Source organism: Trachurus japonicus, unplaced genomic scaffold (assembly GCF_045865225.1).
Source record: "Trachurus japonicus isolate A0001 unplaced genomic scaffold, Traja_1.0 AP030951.1".
NCBI lineage: Eukaryota > Metazoa > Chordata > Actinopteri > Carangiformes > Carangidae > Trachurus > Trachurus japonicus.
This window is the reverse complement of record NW_028221084.1, coordinates 205,789-222,503: the sequence shown is the minus strand read 5'-3', so window position 1 is coordinate 222,503 and position 16,715 is coordinate 205,789. Positions and strand designations below refer to the sequence as shown.

The 16,715-nt window shown below is 45.5% G+C and overlaps 1 protein-coding gene across 1 annotated transcript in view; it reads right to left on the bottom strand.

Moving 5' to 3' along the window:
- The window catches only part of LOC146959885 (protein NLRC3-like), a 34,725-nt gene extending 21,010 nt beyond the window's left edge, over window positions 1-13,715 (bottom strand). Inside the window, exons 1-5 of the mRNA XM_085772812.1 lie at window positions 13,685-13,715; window positions 11,731-12,045; window positions 9,528-11,622; window positions 7,525-7,698; window positions 4,936-5,109 (exon numbers count right to left, since the gene is read on the bottom strand). Of these exons, the coding sequence (XP_085628938.1) occupies window positions 4,936-5,109; window positions 7,525-7,698; window positions 9,528-11,622; window positions 11,731-12,045; window positions 13,685-13,715 (2,789 nt within the window). The remainder of the gene's footprint in view (window positions 1-4,935; window positions 5,110-7,524; window positions 7,699-9,527; window positions 11,623-11,730; window positions 12,046-13,684) is intronic.
- Between the last annotated feature and the right edge of the window lie 3,000 nt (window positions 13,716-16,715).

The following is a 16,715-nucleotide window of genomic DNA, read 5'->3' as shown; positions in this document are numbered from 1 at the left end:
ATTGTATCGCTGTGTACTTTCAGCATTCACACTAATTATGTTCAGCCCGTATTCAGAGTAATGTAATTAATAACTTTTAGAGGGATGTTGTTATTGTGTAATAGGTGGTAAATTACAGGAAACAAACCTGTTGTAAACCTGTCGGTCTAGTTAAGACGAGATCAGTTTTCAATTTATTAGAAGTTCACAGCATTTATTATTATTGCACCACAGTGGAAAGTGCAAGAAGAAACAGAAAGTGACTTCAGTCAGAGCTGAAAACTGAAAAAAAACTGTTTTGTAAAAGAAGTTCAGTAGAAACAACAGAAGTACTGAAGAATCAAGTAGAAAATATAGATAAAGACACGTCAGCAATATGAACCACATGGTATTTCATGAGAACAGCTTTGTTTATTATCTCCTCCTTTTAGACTCTAGGAAACTTTATTGTCAACACGTCCATTGACAAATTCACAGTGTCAGTTATTCTTCCTCAGTGACTCATGTAGACTTTATTATTTCCAGACTTGTGTTCTTTTATTCTTTTGTTTTCTTGTTGTGCTGTTTTATTGTTTAGTTTTCTTCTTGTTGTGCTGTTTTATTGTTTAGTTTTCTTCTTGTTGATGTTGTGTTTCCCTCCATCTGAGTCGTTCCCTCCTATAATCAATGAATTATAGAGCGGTTGAGTTTGTCTGGTGTTTGGATCAATGTAACACTGATATGTTGAGTTTAGTTTAGTCTGGTTAGTTGATGAGATGTTATAAATAATAAATTATAAACAGAGACAACTAAAAAAAACAAAAGGTTTTCCTGTAATAACACAAACCACTTTTAAAACACACAGCCTGGGCAAAATAAACACAGTATATGGAATAAAAAATAATAAAGAGCAGAGGCTATTTACTAATATTTACCAAGGACAGTTCATACTCTACCACACATTTCACAACACAGGGTAAAAACAGACCAAACAGCTGTTGTCGTTTTTAAAGAGTAAATCTGCTGATTCACGCTCCAGTCCAGTCGGTGGTGGTTTGACCAACCAACAACAACCAACCACAGAAGAGCTTCCGGTCCGGTCCGGTCCGGTCCGTGTCCCTCGTGCACAATAAACAACAAATATTTTACAGAACGAACTGGAAACTCTGAATGTTTTATTAATATGAGTTAAATTAAACCAATAATCATTTAAATTCTCATATTATTTACCATAATTATCATACCAGAGAATTTCTAATATTGTCGTAGACTGGCTCTGGTTCTGTGCAGCCGCTGCTCGGTCAGTCGGACACCGAGTTAGCCCCCCCCCCCCCCCTTCGAGACATTAAAGGAGAATTCCGGCCATTTTTGTCCTGATGGTCACCCAGTGTTGGGGGGGGAGCAAAGCAACGCGACTAAAATTGATGCAGGCAAACCAGAGTTACCATGGCTACCCGGCGCTAGGGATAGCCACAACGCTAACCCATGGGGGCAATTCTTTCAACCACAACAAACACTCAGAAAACAATCAAATATCTATGGTGAACATCTGTAGGCGGAGACGCTCAGAGAGAAAAGTAGAGGTGACGCCATGAGTTAAATAGCTGCGCTTTTACAGCCGATTTTAGGATGAAACTCTGAACGACCAGGTTATGAGCTAAGCATAAGTTACCATGGTGATCTACCGTATCCACCTTCGTAGTACAGGAGAGCCCAGCTTTAGACTCAACATACCTCACTAACCCACTAAACTGGCTTCGCAGTAGCTCCGCCCCTCTGGCTTGTCGTCGACTGCTGCCATTATTGTTTTCATTCATTTACTTGCACATCGCTGCGTCACGATCGCTTCACATCCACCACGGAAACTCTAGTTCTGAGTTATGCACGTGAAGTAACGAGTAATGAGCCTGTTTAAATCGCAGTAATGATAAACGCAAGTGGCCACTGAAACTGAATGTTTGTGCTGCCAGTCGGCCTCGGACGTGTGTTGTCAGTGCCTGGACCCTATGCTGGATGCGGAAAGTTGCTGCATAGCGTATAACTGGAGCAGAGTGGGTGAGTTGTTTTCCTCTCTTTTCAATAGAAACCAGGCTAAGCTAACAGATGTTTGATGCCTCGTATTATGGGCTGGGACCCTGTTTGTACTGTTGATGACGTTTAGTGCTGTTCTGTGCATTATTTGTGGCTATAAGTGGCTTTTTGATCGGTGGCTAGTGGATCCGTATACTGCGCTGTTTGTTATCATGCGGTCATTACTAAAGTTGCTACAACTAGAGAAGCTATCGGTTAGCAGACTTCATCTCTCGAGGGGGGGTCTAACTCAATATTTTAAGTGTTAATACTTTAAGGGCCGGATTTACTAAGGTCCCAGATAACGGGCGCTAAATTGTTTGCACCCGCTAAAATATTGCGTGTTTGGTTAGTGCACGCAAAACAGGTGATCTACTAAGAGTAACCCGCTAAATGAAAACACGTGCAAACCACAATATGTAAATGAGGGTTTTGTGCGTGGTAATCGTTTCCACCATGAAGAGAGTGGACAGAGAGCTGGATGGACGAAGGGACAGAATGACATTTGATCCGATGCATACAATGACAGCATGTGTGTTCATCTCTCTCGCGCTCTGTTTAGATAAATAAACACAAATCGCTGCAGGGCCCAACTCGTCATATAGTGACGAACAGGCAGCAGCTGCAGCGACAATCACACACTTGTAATATGTGTGTGTGTGCCACTCATGATCCAGTGGATTAATAGAGAGCTCAGGTGGGACACACGGATCTAAACTCTCTGACCACTGACCAGAGGGATCAAAGACGGGTGAAGGCAGTGCTGACGTGTCTCAGTCCACCACCGGGACTGAGAGACGGAGCTGAGCAGCCAGGTACTGGAGAGGAGAGGAGAGGAGAGGAGAGGAAAGGAGCGCACTGCAGGACAGACGTGTGTCGTGCGTAACAGCGCGTAAAAGACTTTTAACACGGCTGAAAAACTGTTACAGAATTACCCAGACGTGAGGAAATGCAGAGATGTAAGATCATGGGGCTCTGACAGGTATCAAACCAATAAACGCATTAGTTTTGGCAAAGTTGTATCAGTTAGTACATGGTTTTCAGACGTGGTAAATGAAGACGCACAAACAGCCACCGCAATCTCTTCCTGGTTTGGTAAATCACATTGCGCTCGCTAAATAAATCGATTTGCATCTACTCCTCCCAGTATTTTGCACGTTCTGGCTGAAACACCCATATTTACTTATTCATCAAGGCAAACACGCTAAATGGATCGCACGTGCTTTTCTGCCCGTTTGAGAGACGCAATCCTCGGTGCGCCCGGTTAGTAGATCAGGTTCCATGTGTGTTTGCGCGTGCAATCACGTTTGCACACGTTTTAATACACGCAAACCTTTAGTAAATCCGGCCCTAAGTGTTTAAGATAATAAAACACATTTCAACACAAGGCCTATATTGATATTATAATAATAACATAACAACAACCGTGAGATTTGATTTGTTTGTATTTTATTTTTATTACATTGTCCCGTCAGCCAAGGTTGAACTATATTCACCTGTAATAGAGGAGACCAGACCTTTTAGACTCACATTAGAGCAAGTACATATAATAAAAATACAATGATAAGATGTAGTGAGACTTTACTTGTTACAGAAGCAGAATAAGTGTAAAAAGCAAAGGTAAATATCAAATATACATTGATTCATTGATCATAATAGAAAAATAAATAGTGTTTACTTTGTTGGGCAAAGACTAAAACAACGTGGCGCCCTACGCAGCAGGTAAATCTGTGAATTACAGTGTCCTGTAAGGGACAAACAGTCAGGTCAAGTCAAACAGGTTAACTGCCTCACATTAATATGTTAGCTGTCGTCATAGCAGCCTGATCTGAAACTCCATCATGTTAAAAAAACACTGAATAATATCATGTGGAAATGAGCTGCAGTTCTTCACCACACCACAAGATGGAGCTGGTTAATCAGAATGGATGAAGAAGAAAACGGGAGGAAGAGGAAGAGCAGGAACAGAGAGTGTGTAGAGGATCAGATGAGTCCAGAGACAGTGATGATCTCTGTCCGGTCCAGAACACACAGGGAGGATGGTGGACTGGACTCTGCGACAGTGGAGCTGCTCTCAGATCAGATCAGGAGGTTCAGGACTAGAGGAACTGAGGAGTTTCCCACCTGAGAAGAGAAGCAGAGGAAAGAGGTGATGGATCAGTGGTTGTCTCTCTCTCCCTGCTCTGATTGGCTGACTGTTGTCTCTGTTATTGTCTCACACTGACTTTAGTCCAATAGTGCTGAAAGCAGCACAGACTGACTCCGCCCCCCTACTGACCTCACAGTCTCCAGTCTACAGTCAGGACTCTTCACAAGATCAAACAGATCCTTCACGTCTGAAGACTTCAGGTTGTTGTTGCTCAGGTCCAGGTGTCTGAGGTGGGAGGGGTTGGACTTCAGAGCTGAGACCAGAGAAGAACAGCTGACCTCTGACAAACTGCAGCTGTCCAATCTGAATAAAGAATAAAAGAAGAAGATTAATTCATTGATGACCAGAAAGAACAGTTTTTTCTTCAACAGGTGAATTTCAGTGTCTTTGTCCAAACATGAGTTGTGAGGATCTTGTGCACATTTTTGTGATGGAGATGATGTGAGTTGATGGGCTGTTACTGGGCATTTTCTCCAGATTTTCTAGAAAACATGTGTCGTCTGACTGAGAGAAATACAAGTGTGTGTGAAGGTTGAACTGAAGTGAACAGACATTATTCATGACCACTGAGTGAAATGAGATGAAACTGAAGAATCATTCTCACACAACAACAACTGCAAATATTCAACAACCACTATTTCAAATGTCATTAATCAATTCAATCAAAGTCAATGATTCAAGTTCTGAGTGAAGATCAATCTGGTTCAGTTGTGGATCAAAGATCTAAGATCTACAACAGCAACAGTCAGTGAACTGACCTCAGAGTCTCCAGTCGACAGTCTGGACTCTCCAGAAAACCACTCAGATCCTTCACTCCTGAATCCTGCAGGTTGTTTCTACTCAGGTCCAGGTGTCTCAGGTGGGAGGGGTTGGACTTCAGAGCTGAGACCAGAGAAGAACAGCTGATCTCCGACAACCTGCAGAATTCCAATCTGAATAAAGAATAAAAGAAGAACATTAATTAATTGATAACTGATCAGACGTGTCCTGATCAATAACCAATAGAGGGACTTTGTCCTTGTGTTCTTGTGGATCTTCATCATGTGGCCTTCTACACATCATCCACATGTCAGCACAGATTCATCAGCTGCTAATGACCTCAGCTCAGTCTGTCAATATACAATCAATATCTGATCAATACCTGTTGGACTTAACACTGACTACAACTCTCTGGTTTAGAGACTCTGATTCTTTTAGACAGATTTATATTTGTACGATTTCATGTCACTAACTTGCAGAGATGGGGACTCGAACTCGAATTGACAGACTGAGCTGAGGTCATTAGCGAGTCGTACTTAAGTCGCACACACAGAGACTTCAGACTCGACTTGGACTCGTGTTTTGTTTTTTAATAAAAGCAGTGAGTTGAGGACAAAGCTCCTTGTTGACAGCGTTCAGTGTCTCATCATCTGTTCAGAGCTGAAGAAGCTTCAAGGTGCGTTCACACAGGACATTTTATTTTAAGTTTACATATTAAGTCAAGCAAACAAGTGACTGAGCGTTTAATCGCTCTGAGCGACAGCAACTGAGCAATGGAACGATTTTTCACTCTGTCGCTCATGATGAGAAATCCCAACTCTCTGGCCCTCAGTCGCTTGTTGCTCAGTGCTGATTGGCTGCTGTAATCTATGCGTAACTATGACAACTACTGAAACCATGGAAACGTAATACAACTCCACCGGTCCGGCAGAGCAAAGCCGGCTTGACGTTGTATGGCGCTTGTGGGACTTCCACAACTGGTAAACAGCGGCAGCAGGTACAATGTCGACGCCGAGCGAGGTGAAATTCACTGGAATCGCTTGAATCATGTCATCAGAGCAATCTGTTGAATTGTTTCAAACTGACAGAGCGATTTTTTTGGAGCGACACAAGTGACAGTGACAAAAATAAAAGGTCCGGTGTGAACACACCTTCAGAAAGAACAAGTTTAGAAAATGAAAGTCCAACAGCTGAAGCAACAGGAAGCAGGTTAAACAGAAGTAAAGACAGATTTTCTGGCATGAAGCGTGATGTTTTAAACAGGTAGAGGTCAGATCGTTTTCTCATGGTATGATTCAATTGGATCACGAAATAAAATTTTGACCCCTGTTCACTTACATGGAGGCTTTTTCTGAATTGAGGTCCCATGGTGACGTTACTAACTGCTTCCGCGGCGCTGAGGCTCTCTATTTTAACATGGGGGTCAATGGAGAATTGCTCACTTCTGGTCCCAGCCCCCAGTGGCCACTGGAGAACTGCAGCTTTTTGAACACGGAAGTGGTCTTCACTTGTAGAACCAACAACTCCCCCCTTGCACTCGACCCTCTCCGAGCCAGCTGAGCTCACAGGGAGCAGACATTAGCTGCCAACAGCTCCCCTACAGCCAGCCTCCTCTGGACCGCAGCTTTCCAGCCTCCACTGGACTGCAGCTTTCCAGCCTCCTCTGGACCGCAGCTTTCCGGCCTCCACTGGACCGCAGCATTCCGGCCTCCTCTGGACCGCAGCTTTCCGGCCTCCTCTGGACCGCAGCTTTCCGGCCTCCACTGGACCGCAGCATTCCGGCCTCCTCTGGACCGCAGCTTTCCGGCCTCCACTGGACCGCAGCTTTCCGGCCTCCTCTGGACTGCAGCTTTCCGGCCTCCTCTGTACCACAGCAGCTTTCCAGCCTCCACTGGACCACAGCAGCTTTCCAGCCTCCACTGGACCGAGAATGTTGGATGGAAAACATGGAGCAGCCTGAGAAGACTCAACCGCTGATCTCTGATCAGGTTCAGCTCCCTGAACGAAAGCAGAACCAGCAGACTGACATCTTGGTTCTCCAAGCCCTCGGCCCAGTCCCTCTCCGAAGCCAGCTGAGCTCACAGGGAGCAGACATTAGCTGCCAACAGCTCCCCTACAGCCAGCCTCCTCTGGACCGCAGCTTTCCAGCCTCCTCTGGACCGCAGCTTTCCAGCCTCCACTGGACCGCAGCTTTCCAGCCTCCTCTGCCTCTGCTGCCAGCTCTGTGGATCTCAGCTGCTTCCTCTCATGCTTCCTCCCATGGTTCTGTCAGCTCCACAACATCCACCAGCTGCTGTGTTTCTGACCACAACTCAACATCTGCTCTCAGATCAGTGCTGCACATTGGTTCAACAACAAGTGTCTGAGTTGAAAACAACAGTTGTAGAAGCTGAGCTCGTTCTCTGCTGCTCTGAATCAATGAAATGAAACACTACGACTGCTCTCACCTTCTTCTCTCTGGACTCATCTCAACTGTTTTCTCTCTTCAGCTTCTTGATCAAAATCCTCACACACAAATCCTGACATGTATGAACCAATGAGAAGCTGAAGCTTCAAACAACTACAACAGCTCCAGTCAGTGAACTCACCTCAGAATCTCCAGTCTACAGTTTGGACTCTCCAGTCCAGCACACAGAAGCTTCACTGATGAACCATCCAGCTTGTTGTCACTCAGGTCCAGGTGTCTCAGGTGGGAGGGGCTGGACTTCAGAGCTGAGGCAACGACTTCATAGTGAACCTCTGAGAGTAGACAACCACCAAGTCTGTGATTAGAGAAGAAGCAAAATGTGTGAGAGTAAAATCAGACAATTTGTACTAAACACACACAACATGTCATCATGTGATCAACATGTGCTCTTCACACTCTGGTTCAGTTCATCTTCTTTCTTTGTGTTGGACATGAAACAATAATCCTCATCAGGGCTGGGCTGGAAAAATCCATTCAGATTCAGATCCACCTCCTCTTGACTCATCCATCCATCCATTCATCATGTCAACATTCATGGTTTTAATAATGCACCAGGTCACAGCATCAGTTCTCTGAGCGTCTCATTCATGTCCAAGTCAAACTGGAGTTGGGACTGAAATCTAAAACAAAATCATGATGTTGAATCAGGAATCAAAGTGAATCAGAGATCAGATGGATTCAGGTGATCAGTGATCAATGCCCAGCCCTGACCCTCATCACTCTGTCAGACCTGCACATTGTTCATGTCCATCTTTGTTTGACTTGAAACATCTGCATGTTTAAAACTCACAGTGTTAAAACATCTGGAGAAAAAACGCAACTGACCTGAAACTGGAGAAACGTCAAACTGAGACTGTGTGTGTGTGTGACTAATTAGGGCCACGGGCCTTCGCACCGGGCACTGAGAAGAAAAAGAGCGAAAAAGACCAATCATTGGAGTTTAACAAACGTCTACTGCTCAGGCATACTTTCACCTAGAGACTCCATTTAAACTTTAAACAGTAGACACAAGTCTTGTGTATTGGTGTATTACTCCACGTTTTGATAGGTCATATAGTTTTTGATCAATCCCTGATCAATGACCATGATAATTTTTGGAGAAATTATGAGATTATAATGGGTGTGTATTGCACGGAATGTTCGTGTCAGAGTGCGTGACATCATCGGTTAGAGTGGGAGAGATGCCAGAAAAACTCCAGATTTTTTCTCTTTCCACACTCGGCCCGGCCACAATTTACACTCCACACACATAATCTTTTCAGAATTTGTAAGACAAACTTGTTCTGTCTCTCATCATGTGCTCAAAATATCAGAGAGACTTACAGAATTTAAACTCGGAGCCTCTGAGTGCGGTCACGTCTGTCTCTGCTCCTCATTGACTCCAATACAAATATTTTCTGAGAGGAGCAGAACGGCCTGATGTTTTAAAACTGCCAGCGTCTCCAAAATATTTACTGTAGAAACACCAAATCGTACCAAAATTTTCAGGAAGTCCTTAGAGCAATGTGATCTGTGTAATGTTCTGATAGGAGTTACCGTTTTGTCACGCTAAGCCTAAATGTGAGACTGGTGCAGAGGCAGAAAATGGCTCTTTTTCTCCACGTTTCTGTCTGCCTGAGCCTGCGGGGGCCCCTATCGCCGTGGTAACCTCTGTGATTCTCAGGCCAGAGCTCGTTAACTTCATAAACAATCCACCTGGCGCTCGTTTAAATGTTTATAAACACAGACACAGCTAAATCAGACTGACACAGGATGCAGCTACTAACTAACTATGTGTCAAATCAGTCACACACACACACACAGACTCTAGAACCAGCTTCATGTGATTACAGTTACACACACATCAAAACACACAGGTAACATACAAATGCGCGCGGAAGCACGCACTCCTCTCCCACAGTCACACACGCAGTTAACCTAATGTGGTTACAGCTCCTCCATATCAGTGCTTATAGAAAGATGATCATGTGTCTGTCTGATCAGCTCTGTCTTGACCTTAAGATCGTGGGTTTGATTCCCATGTTGACAGAGATGGCACAACCGGCAGTAGCCCCGTGGGCCTTTCAAAATTTCCCGAGAGGAAATTTTCTAGTTGATGGTGTTATTTATCATGTCTGGACTCACCGAGCCTTCCTGCAGTTCCTCACAGCTGGGATCAGTCTCCGTCGTCCCTCCGGTGATGTCTTGTACTTGTTCAGGTCCAACTCGTCCAGAACCTGCTCTGACATCTGCAGCATGTAGGCCAGAGCTGAACACTGGATCTCAGAGAGGAACTCTGATCTGTTCTCTGACTCCAGGAACTTTTGGATCTGCTGATGAACTGACTGGTCCTTCATCTCCGTCAGACAGTGGAAGATGTTGATGCTTCTGTCAGGAGAGATTTTATCATGGTTCATGCCCCTTAGCATGCTGATGATTCTGTCAGGAGACATGTCCTCAGTCTTCATCTCCTTGAGGTTGTTGATGGTTCTCTGGATGGTTTCTGGACTGTTGTCTGTCTGACCCAGCAGACCTCCTAACAGCCTCTGGTTGGACTCCAGAGAGAGGCCATGAAGGAAGCGAACAAACAGGTCCAGGTGACCGTTTCTACTGCGGAGGGATTTCTGCATGGCTCTCTGCAGGAAGACATCCAGGGTTAGAGGACTGTTATTGATCTGTGGATGACTGTTGATGATCTGTGGATGACTGTTGATGATTGACAGATGACTGCTCGCATTGAATCCATGAGAAGAAGGCATTGTGCTCTTCTCTCCCTCTTCGTAGTTTTCTCCGAGGAACTTATTGAGGACCTGTGTGTTCCTGTTGGTGAGACAGTGGAACATGTAGACTGCAGCCAGAAACTCCTGAACACTCAGATGAACAAAGCAGTAGACTGTTTTCTGGAATATCACACTCTCTCTTTTGAAGATCTCAGTACAGAGTCCTGAGTTCACCAAGGCCTCTGTGACATCCAGACCACACTGCTCCAGGTCTTCTTGGTAGAACATGATGTTTCCTTCCTCCAGCTGTTCAAACGCCAGCCTCCCCAGCTTCAGAAGAACTTCCCTGTCGGCCTCCGTCAGCTCCTGTGGACTCGTCTCATGTCCTTCACCGTACTTGTTCTTCTTCCTCTTTGTCTGGACCAGCAGGAAGTGTGAGAACAGGTCCGTCGTGGTCTTGGGCAGCTCTCCTCTCTGGTCTGTGGTCAACATGTGCTCCAGAACTGTAGCACTGATCCAGCAGAAGACTGGGACTTGACACATGATGTGGAGGCTCCTGGACGTCTTGATGTGTGAGATGATTCTTCTGGACAGATCTTCATCACTGGACCTCCTCCTGAAGTACTCCTCCATCTGGGCGTCAGTGAAGCCTCGGACCTCTGTTACCCTGTCGACACATGTAGGAGGGATCTGATTGGCTGCTGCAGGTCTGGAGGTGATCCAGACCAGAGCCGAGGGAAGCAGATTCCCCTGGATGAGGTTTGTCAGCAGCACGTTGACTGATGACGTCTGTGTGACATCAGACACAACCTCCCTGTTGTTGAAGTCCAGTGACAGTCGGCTTTCATCCAGGCCGTCAAAGATGAAGAGAAGTTTACAGACAGCCAGCTGCTCTGCTGTGACCTTCTGTAATGTTGGATGGAAAACATGGAGCAGCCCGAGAAGACTCAACCGCTGATCTCTGATCAGGTTCAGCTCCCTGAACGAAAGCAGAACCAGCAGACTGACATCTTGGTTCTCCAAGCCCTCGGCCCAGTCCAGAGTGAACTTCTGCACCGAGAAGGTTTTTCCAACGCCAGCGACGCCGTTGGTCAGAACCACTCTGATGGGACTCTGTTGGACAGGTGAGACTGTAGAGACGTCCTCTCTCTGTTGGACAGGTGAGACCGTAGAGACGTCCTCTCTCTGTTGGACAGGTGAGACCGTAGAGACGTCCTCTCTCTGTTGGACAGGTGAGACCGTAGAGACGTCCTCTCTCTGTTGGACAGGTGAGACCGTAGAGACGTCCTCTCTCTGGTGGACAGGTGAGACCGTAGAGACGTCCTCTCTCTGTTGGACAGGTGAGACCGTAGAGACGTCCTCTGTCTGTTGGACAGGTGAGACCGTAGAGACGTCCTCTCTCTGTTGGACAGGTGAGACCGTAGAGACTTTGTCTCTCTGTTGGACAGGTGAGACCGTAGAGACTTTGTCTCTCTGTTTGACAGGTGAGACTGTAGAGACGTCTTCTCTCTGTTGGACAGGTGAGACCGTAGAGACGTCCTCTCTCCATTGGACAGGTGAGACCGTAGAGACGTCCTCTCTCTGTTGGAAAAGTGAGACTGAAGAGACGTCCTCTCTATGTTGGACAGGTAAGTCTTTAAAGATGTCGTTGCACCTGATTGGAGTGTCATGGAGGGTCTTCTTCTTGGACGTTGTCTCCAGCTGTATCACCTCATGTTGGGTATTAACCTCTTCACTCTGTCCCTCTGTGATGTAGAGCTCAGTGTAGATCCTGTTGAGGAGAGTTCCACTTCCTGTTCCACTTCCTGTTCCCTCAGTTCCTTCAGTCACTCGTTCACATCTGCTCCTCAGACTGATCTTATGTTGATCTAAAACCTCCTGCAGACCACCATCTGCTGAGAGAGAAGAGACAGAGTCAGACTGAAGACAGAGAGTCTGACAATCTGATCAGATTATTTTCATCAGCTACAGAAAAACTACAGACAACAAAGAGAAGGTTTGAATTAGGGATGGGACTTTTTGTCGACAAATCGACAAAAAATCGACACATGCTCCCCTCGACAAAAAAAATGGAGTGTCGAAATGTCGAGGGGGCGGGGCTTGTGGGATTTCCATGTGTAAATTGCATTTTGTCTTTCAATATTTCCTATTCAAATTAACAGCAGAAAGTGCCACTTTTCCCCTAATGAAATAAAATATTTTAAATAAAACAAATCCACCTTTTCTAAATGGGATAGCTACTTGACCCTCATTCTGCTTCACATGTGACGGATGTGCGCGCATGCTGACAGGCCACAGAGTCAAGAGATCAGCTGTCCGGGCTCCCTGCAGTTGATGACGAGTCCGGGTCCGCAAAGAGGGCAAAACCATCGGCAAAACAGGTGGATGCAATGGTTGCATTCTCCGTAGAGGACGCGGACATGCACAGAAGAAAAAAAAAAGAAAAAGAAACCGAATGTGCGCTGCCTAGTCCGCTCGTGCCGACAGCGGCGTTAATAAACCACAACAAAAGCACGTGTACCCCCCCCCGCCCGCATATCTGCTGCTGTTAAAAAAAAAAAAGGGCCGACAAATCGACAAAAAGTCGACACATGGGCCTCGACAATCGACAATCCAAATCCTGTGTCGTTCCCATCCCTAGTTTGAATCATAATCTTAAATGTCAGTGCTGTGTGATGGAACAATGACTCTGGAGAAAACAACAAATGACCACATCAGCAGACAGATGTTCAGTCTCACTTTGTACACAGCTGCTCTGATTGTCTGTCTGCAGCTCACCTCTGGTTCTGGGTCTTTTTCCACACTGGGGACAGGAGGGGGGTCCTGAAGAACCAGACCGGTCCCAGTCTGAGGTGAAGCACTGTCTGCAGAACCAGTGTCCACAGCTGATGGAGACTGGATCCTTCAGGACGTCCTGACAGAGACCACAGCTGGACAGCTGCTGGTCCACAGAGACACCACTCCTCTTCCTCCTGTCAAGACATTTCTGGATCAACAACATGTCACAGCTCCACATCTGTGCTCTGCTAACGCTAACCACTGTAAGAGGGTGGGGCTTCAGTAAGCAGAGGAGTAGAGAGAGAGAAAGTAAGAAAGTAATCTTAAGAAATGTCTTAAGAAGAAAATTAAGAAGTTCATAAGAAAGTTCTTAAGTGCAATTCCTCAATATTTTCTTATGAACAGTCATTTCTTACAAATTTCTTATTTGGGGTTTATCGAATAGTGCTTTTGGGGGGGAAGCAAGGAGCTTAGGACCCCAAGTCGGTTCGGTATGCGGCCAGGCCTACACCTGGCTCAGGGAAATGGACGCCCCTGCCATGCATAGTCCCTCGGGGTTCATTCCACATTCGCAAGTACAATAAAACAAGGACAGAGCGTGGGGAAGGATTAGCAAGCCAGTTGCAGGGAGTGGCAGGGAGACGTCCCTGACACTGCCCCACCACCCTGAGATGTTCCGGGATTAAAGAGGCGAAACATCTGTGAGGGGGGGCTCCCGGCTGACGACCCTGCAGTAGGCCCACTGGCACCGTCGGAGGTGCGACAGGCAGCAATGCCCTGCAGGTTGCGTTTACCTGTACTTACACCTGCTTTTGCTTTTGCTTGAAATGCCCATCCCTACTGAGGGCAAACATGGATGTGGCCTCACTGATCTTAGACCAGCTGGTGTCTGTATAGACTAAGTACCTATTACATTAACTCTACTTTAACCATGACTCATGTTCTCAGAGCTGAGGACGTTTTTCTGTTTTCTATAGTGTTTTTGTTTCACTGCGGGGGGACTCACCCTAATGCAGATAAATACTCTGGAGTAGTTTTTTATTCCTCAAAGTGCATCTGGATACCCGGGAGGCCGGTTCGTAGTCCAATAAAAACTTTATATGAGAGTCAATTGTGCTGGACACAAAAACGTCCATAAAACTACACAAAAACCATTTAATATTCCTCCACACTGCTCGTTCACTGCAATCCAAGTGTCCTGAAGGGATATAGTCCAGAGTTTACCTGAAACAACGTCATTTAGGAAATTTTTACAGACTAAACCATCCTAGATTGAATTTTCCTGGGGCACGATCAGGCGATGCACGCGGACGTGACCAGACTTGCCTCAATGACGTTGTTTCATGTAAACTCTGGACACTTGGATTGCAGTGAAGGAGGAGCAGTGTGGAGGAATATTAAATGGTTTTTGTGTAGTTTTATGGACGTTTTTGTGTCGGGTCCTATTACTCACATATAAAGTTTTGGTTGGAATATGAACCGGCCTCCTGGGTCTCCAGATGCACTTTGAGGAATAAAAAACTGCTGCAGGAAGAACATGGAGGAGGAAAAAGTCCAGATGTTGTTTCATCAGATCAGTTCAGAAGAAACATGAAGAGACCTGAGCAGTTAGTATGAAGACACTGATCAACCACAAGAACCAGTTCCTGTTGACTCACAGTCACTATGAGCTGCAGGACCTCAACACACTCAACACTGGTAAAGAGGCTGGAGCAGGTCTCTTACCGGGAGCCTCCAAGTCCAAGTCCAGGTCCAGGTCCAGGTCCAGGTCCAAGACTGAAGTTTGGAGGAAATCCTTTGGACCGGTCACTCTTCAGAGACCAGCTGGAGGGTCCAGGTCCAAGACTGAAGTTTGGAGGAAATCCTTTGGACCGGTCACTCTTCAGAGATGGACAGATGGATCCTGGAGACTCTGGTCCGTCCTCCTCTTCCTCCTCATTAACACTCATCTTCAGGACTTCAGTCAGTCTGAGAGGGAAACCAGAAACACTGACTGTGAGCTCAGACAGACAAGTAACACACACACACACACACACACACACACACACACACACACACACACACACACTTCTTCCCTCCACACTTGAGATTCAGAGACTTTAACAGTTAATAATAATGTTGTTGCCGTTCCAATGGCCCGCCCACGGGCCCCCGGGGGGGTTTTAAACAGGGAGGTGTCATAGAGGATGTCACCAGTCACTTGAAATAGTCATGCCACATATCGTTGGAAAGCTAAAACTCTTGTGATTAAAGATATGCCGACCATTCCTAAATATAATCATCACAGCAACACTCGAATCAGACTATAAACATGCTAACAAAGTTAGTAAAAAGCCGATATAACTCACGATTTGTGTCAGAGCAGGCTCAGGATCACAGGGTTTCCCCACAAACTTGGTGTCGTTACATTCAGAAAAGTCCAGTAAATCCAATCCAGTAAAGTATTTAGTCCAAAACACACGGTTGTACCGGTAGATAGCCTCATCCCGCTGCTGCATCTTATGAAATTACGCATTGTATATCCAGTAAATCCGTTTATTTCTCCTCATAAGTCCGGCGTTTACATGAAAACAATGTTTATTTCACTTCACAAAATGGCGCTGCACTCTGACCTTTCGATTGACAGCTCACTCGACCAATCACAAGCTCCCTGTCCCCGGCTGCCGCCTGCAATAGCGAATGAGTGGCTGTGTCTGATGAGGAACATCCCCTCCGACAGCGCTGAATGGCTTCAGCCAATAGGAACCGATCCCGATGGCAACTGATGCATTGAATAGCCAATGAAATTCCGAAAAAAACGATGTGCTGCATTCATGGTCCCTGGGAAAAGGGAGCACTGCCATTTCCATGCGTAACTGTGCAAAAACTGCACTTTGGCGCATGTATTGTTTGTCAATGGCAATTTTAGGAAAACGCCTAGATATACACTTAGAAAAACATGTGTAAAATACTATTTTTTAGCAGGATTGTTATCAAATTTGAACTGGGGCCAGGTAAGGCTTCATGCTGTGGTCCCATTGTGTTTTCCAGCTAAAATTCTCAGCTACACTCATCTTCAGGCATCTGATTGCAACAAAAAAATTCAGGCGAGAATAAAAACATTCTAATTCAGTGTGTTCCAACTTAGATTACTCAAAAAAAAAAACTTCAGAGTGTTACCTTTCAAAAGAGACCAAGCCCATCCATATTCTCCAAACAGTTCAAGAACAGCATTCAATTTACTTTGGGTACGCCTTGGATAGGCGAATATTACAGAATTTATAGGAGTGGTAAGAGGCTAACACTCACCTAGAGCAGCTTCAGCCTAACTCCTCTCGTCTTAAAATGGCATCTGAACTAAATACTTTCACTTCCTCTTCTCCTCCCTCCCTCTGTTTTACAGGAAAGCACTAACTGAACAGCCTACTTCGGCTGTTGACTTTTATGAGTATATAACTTACCTAAAGTGCATAAATGGTCGTTGTAAGACATGCTACTGCATGTTAAAAACAACAACAAACAAGTGAATAATCCACAGCAGCAGCAGCAGTGAGTGGGCGGAGGGTTCAGTTGATGAGTTGTAGTTTATATAAAGTCTTCCGCTCAGCAACAATAATAAGACTTCCTGTGACTCCTTCACAATAAAACTTCTGACTGGCTCAACCACATATAAAGATCATAGACATATAAAGAAGATATCTTTATATGTCTATGGGCTCAGTCAATACTTGTTGGCTCAACACGAGGAGAGTCTAAGGCTAGGTTTACACGAAGACGGTGTGAACAGAAGACGCAAAAGTGGCGTCGCGTCTTCACTTTTTATTTCGCGTCTACACGAGCGTTTTCGGGAGGAAAT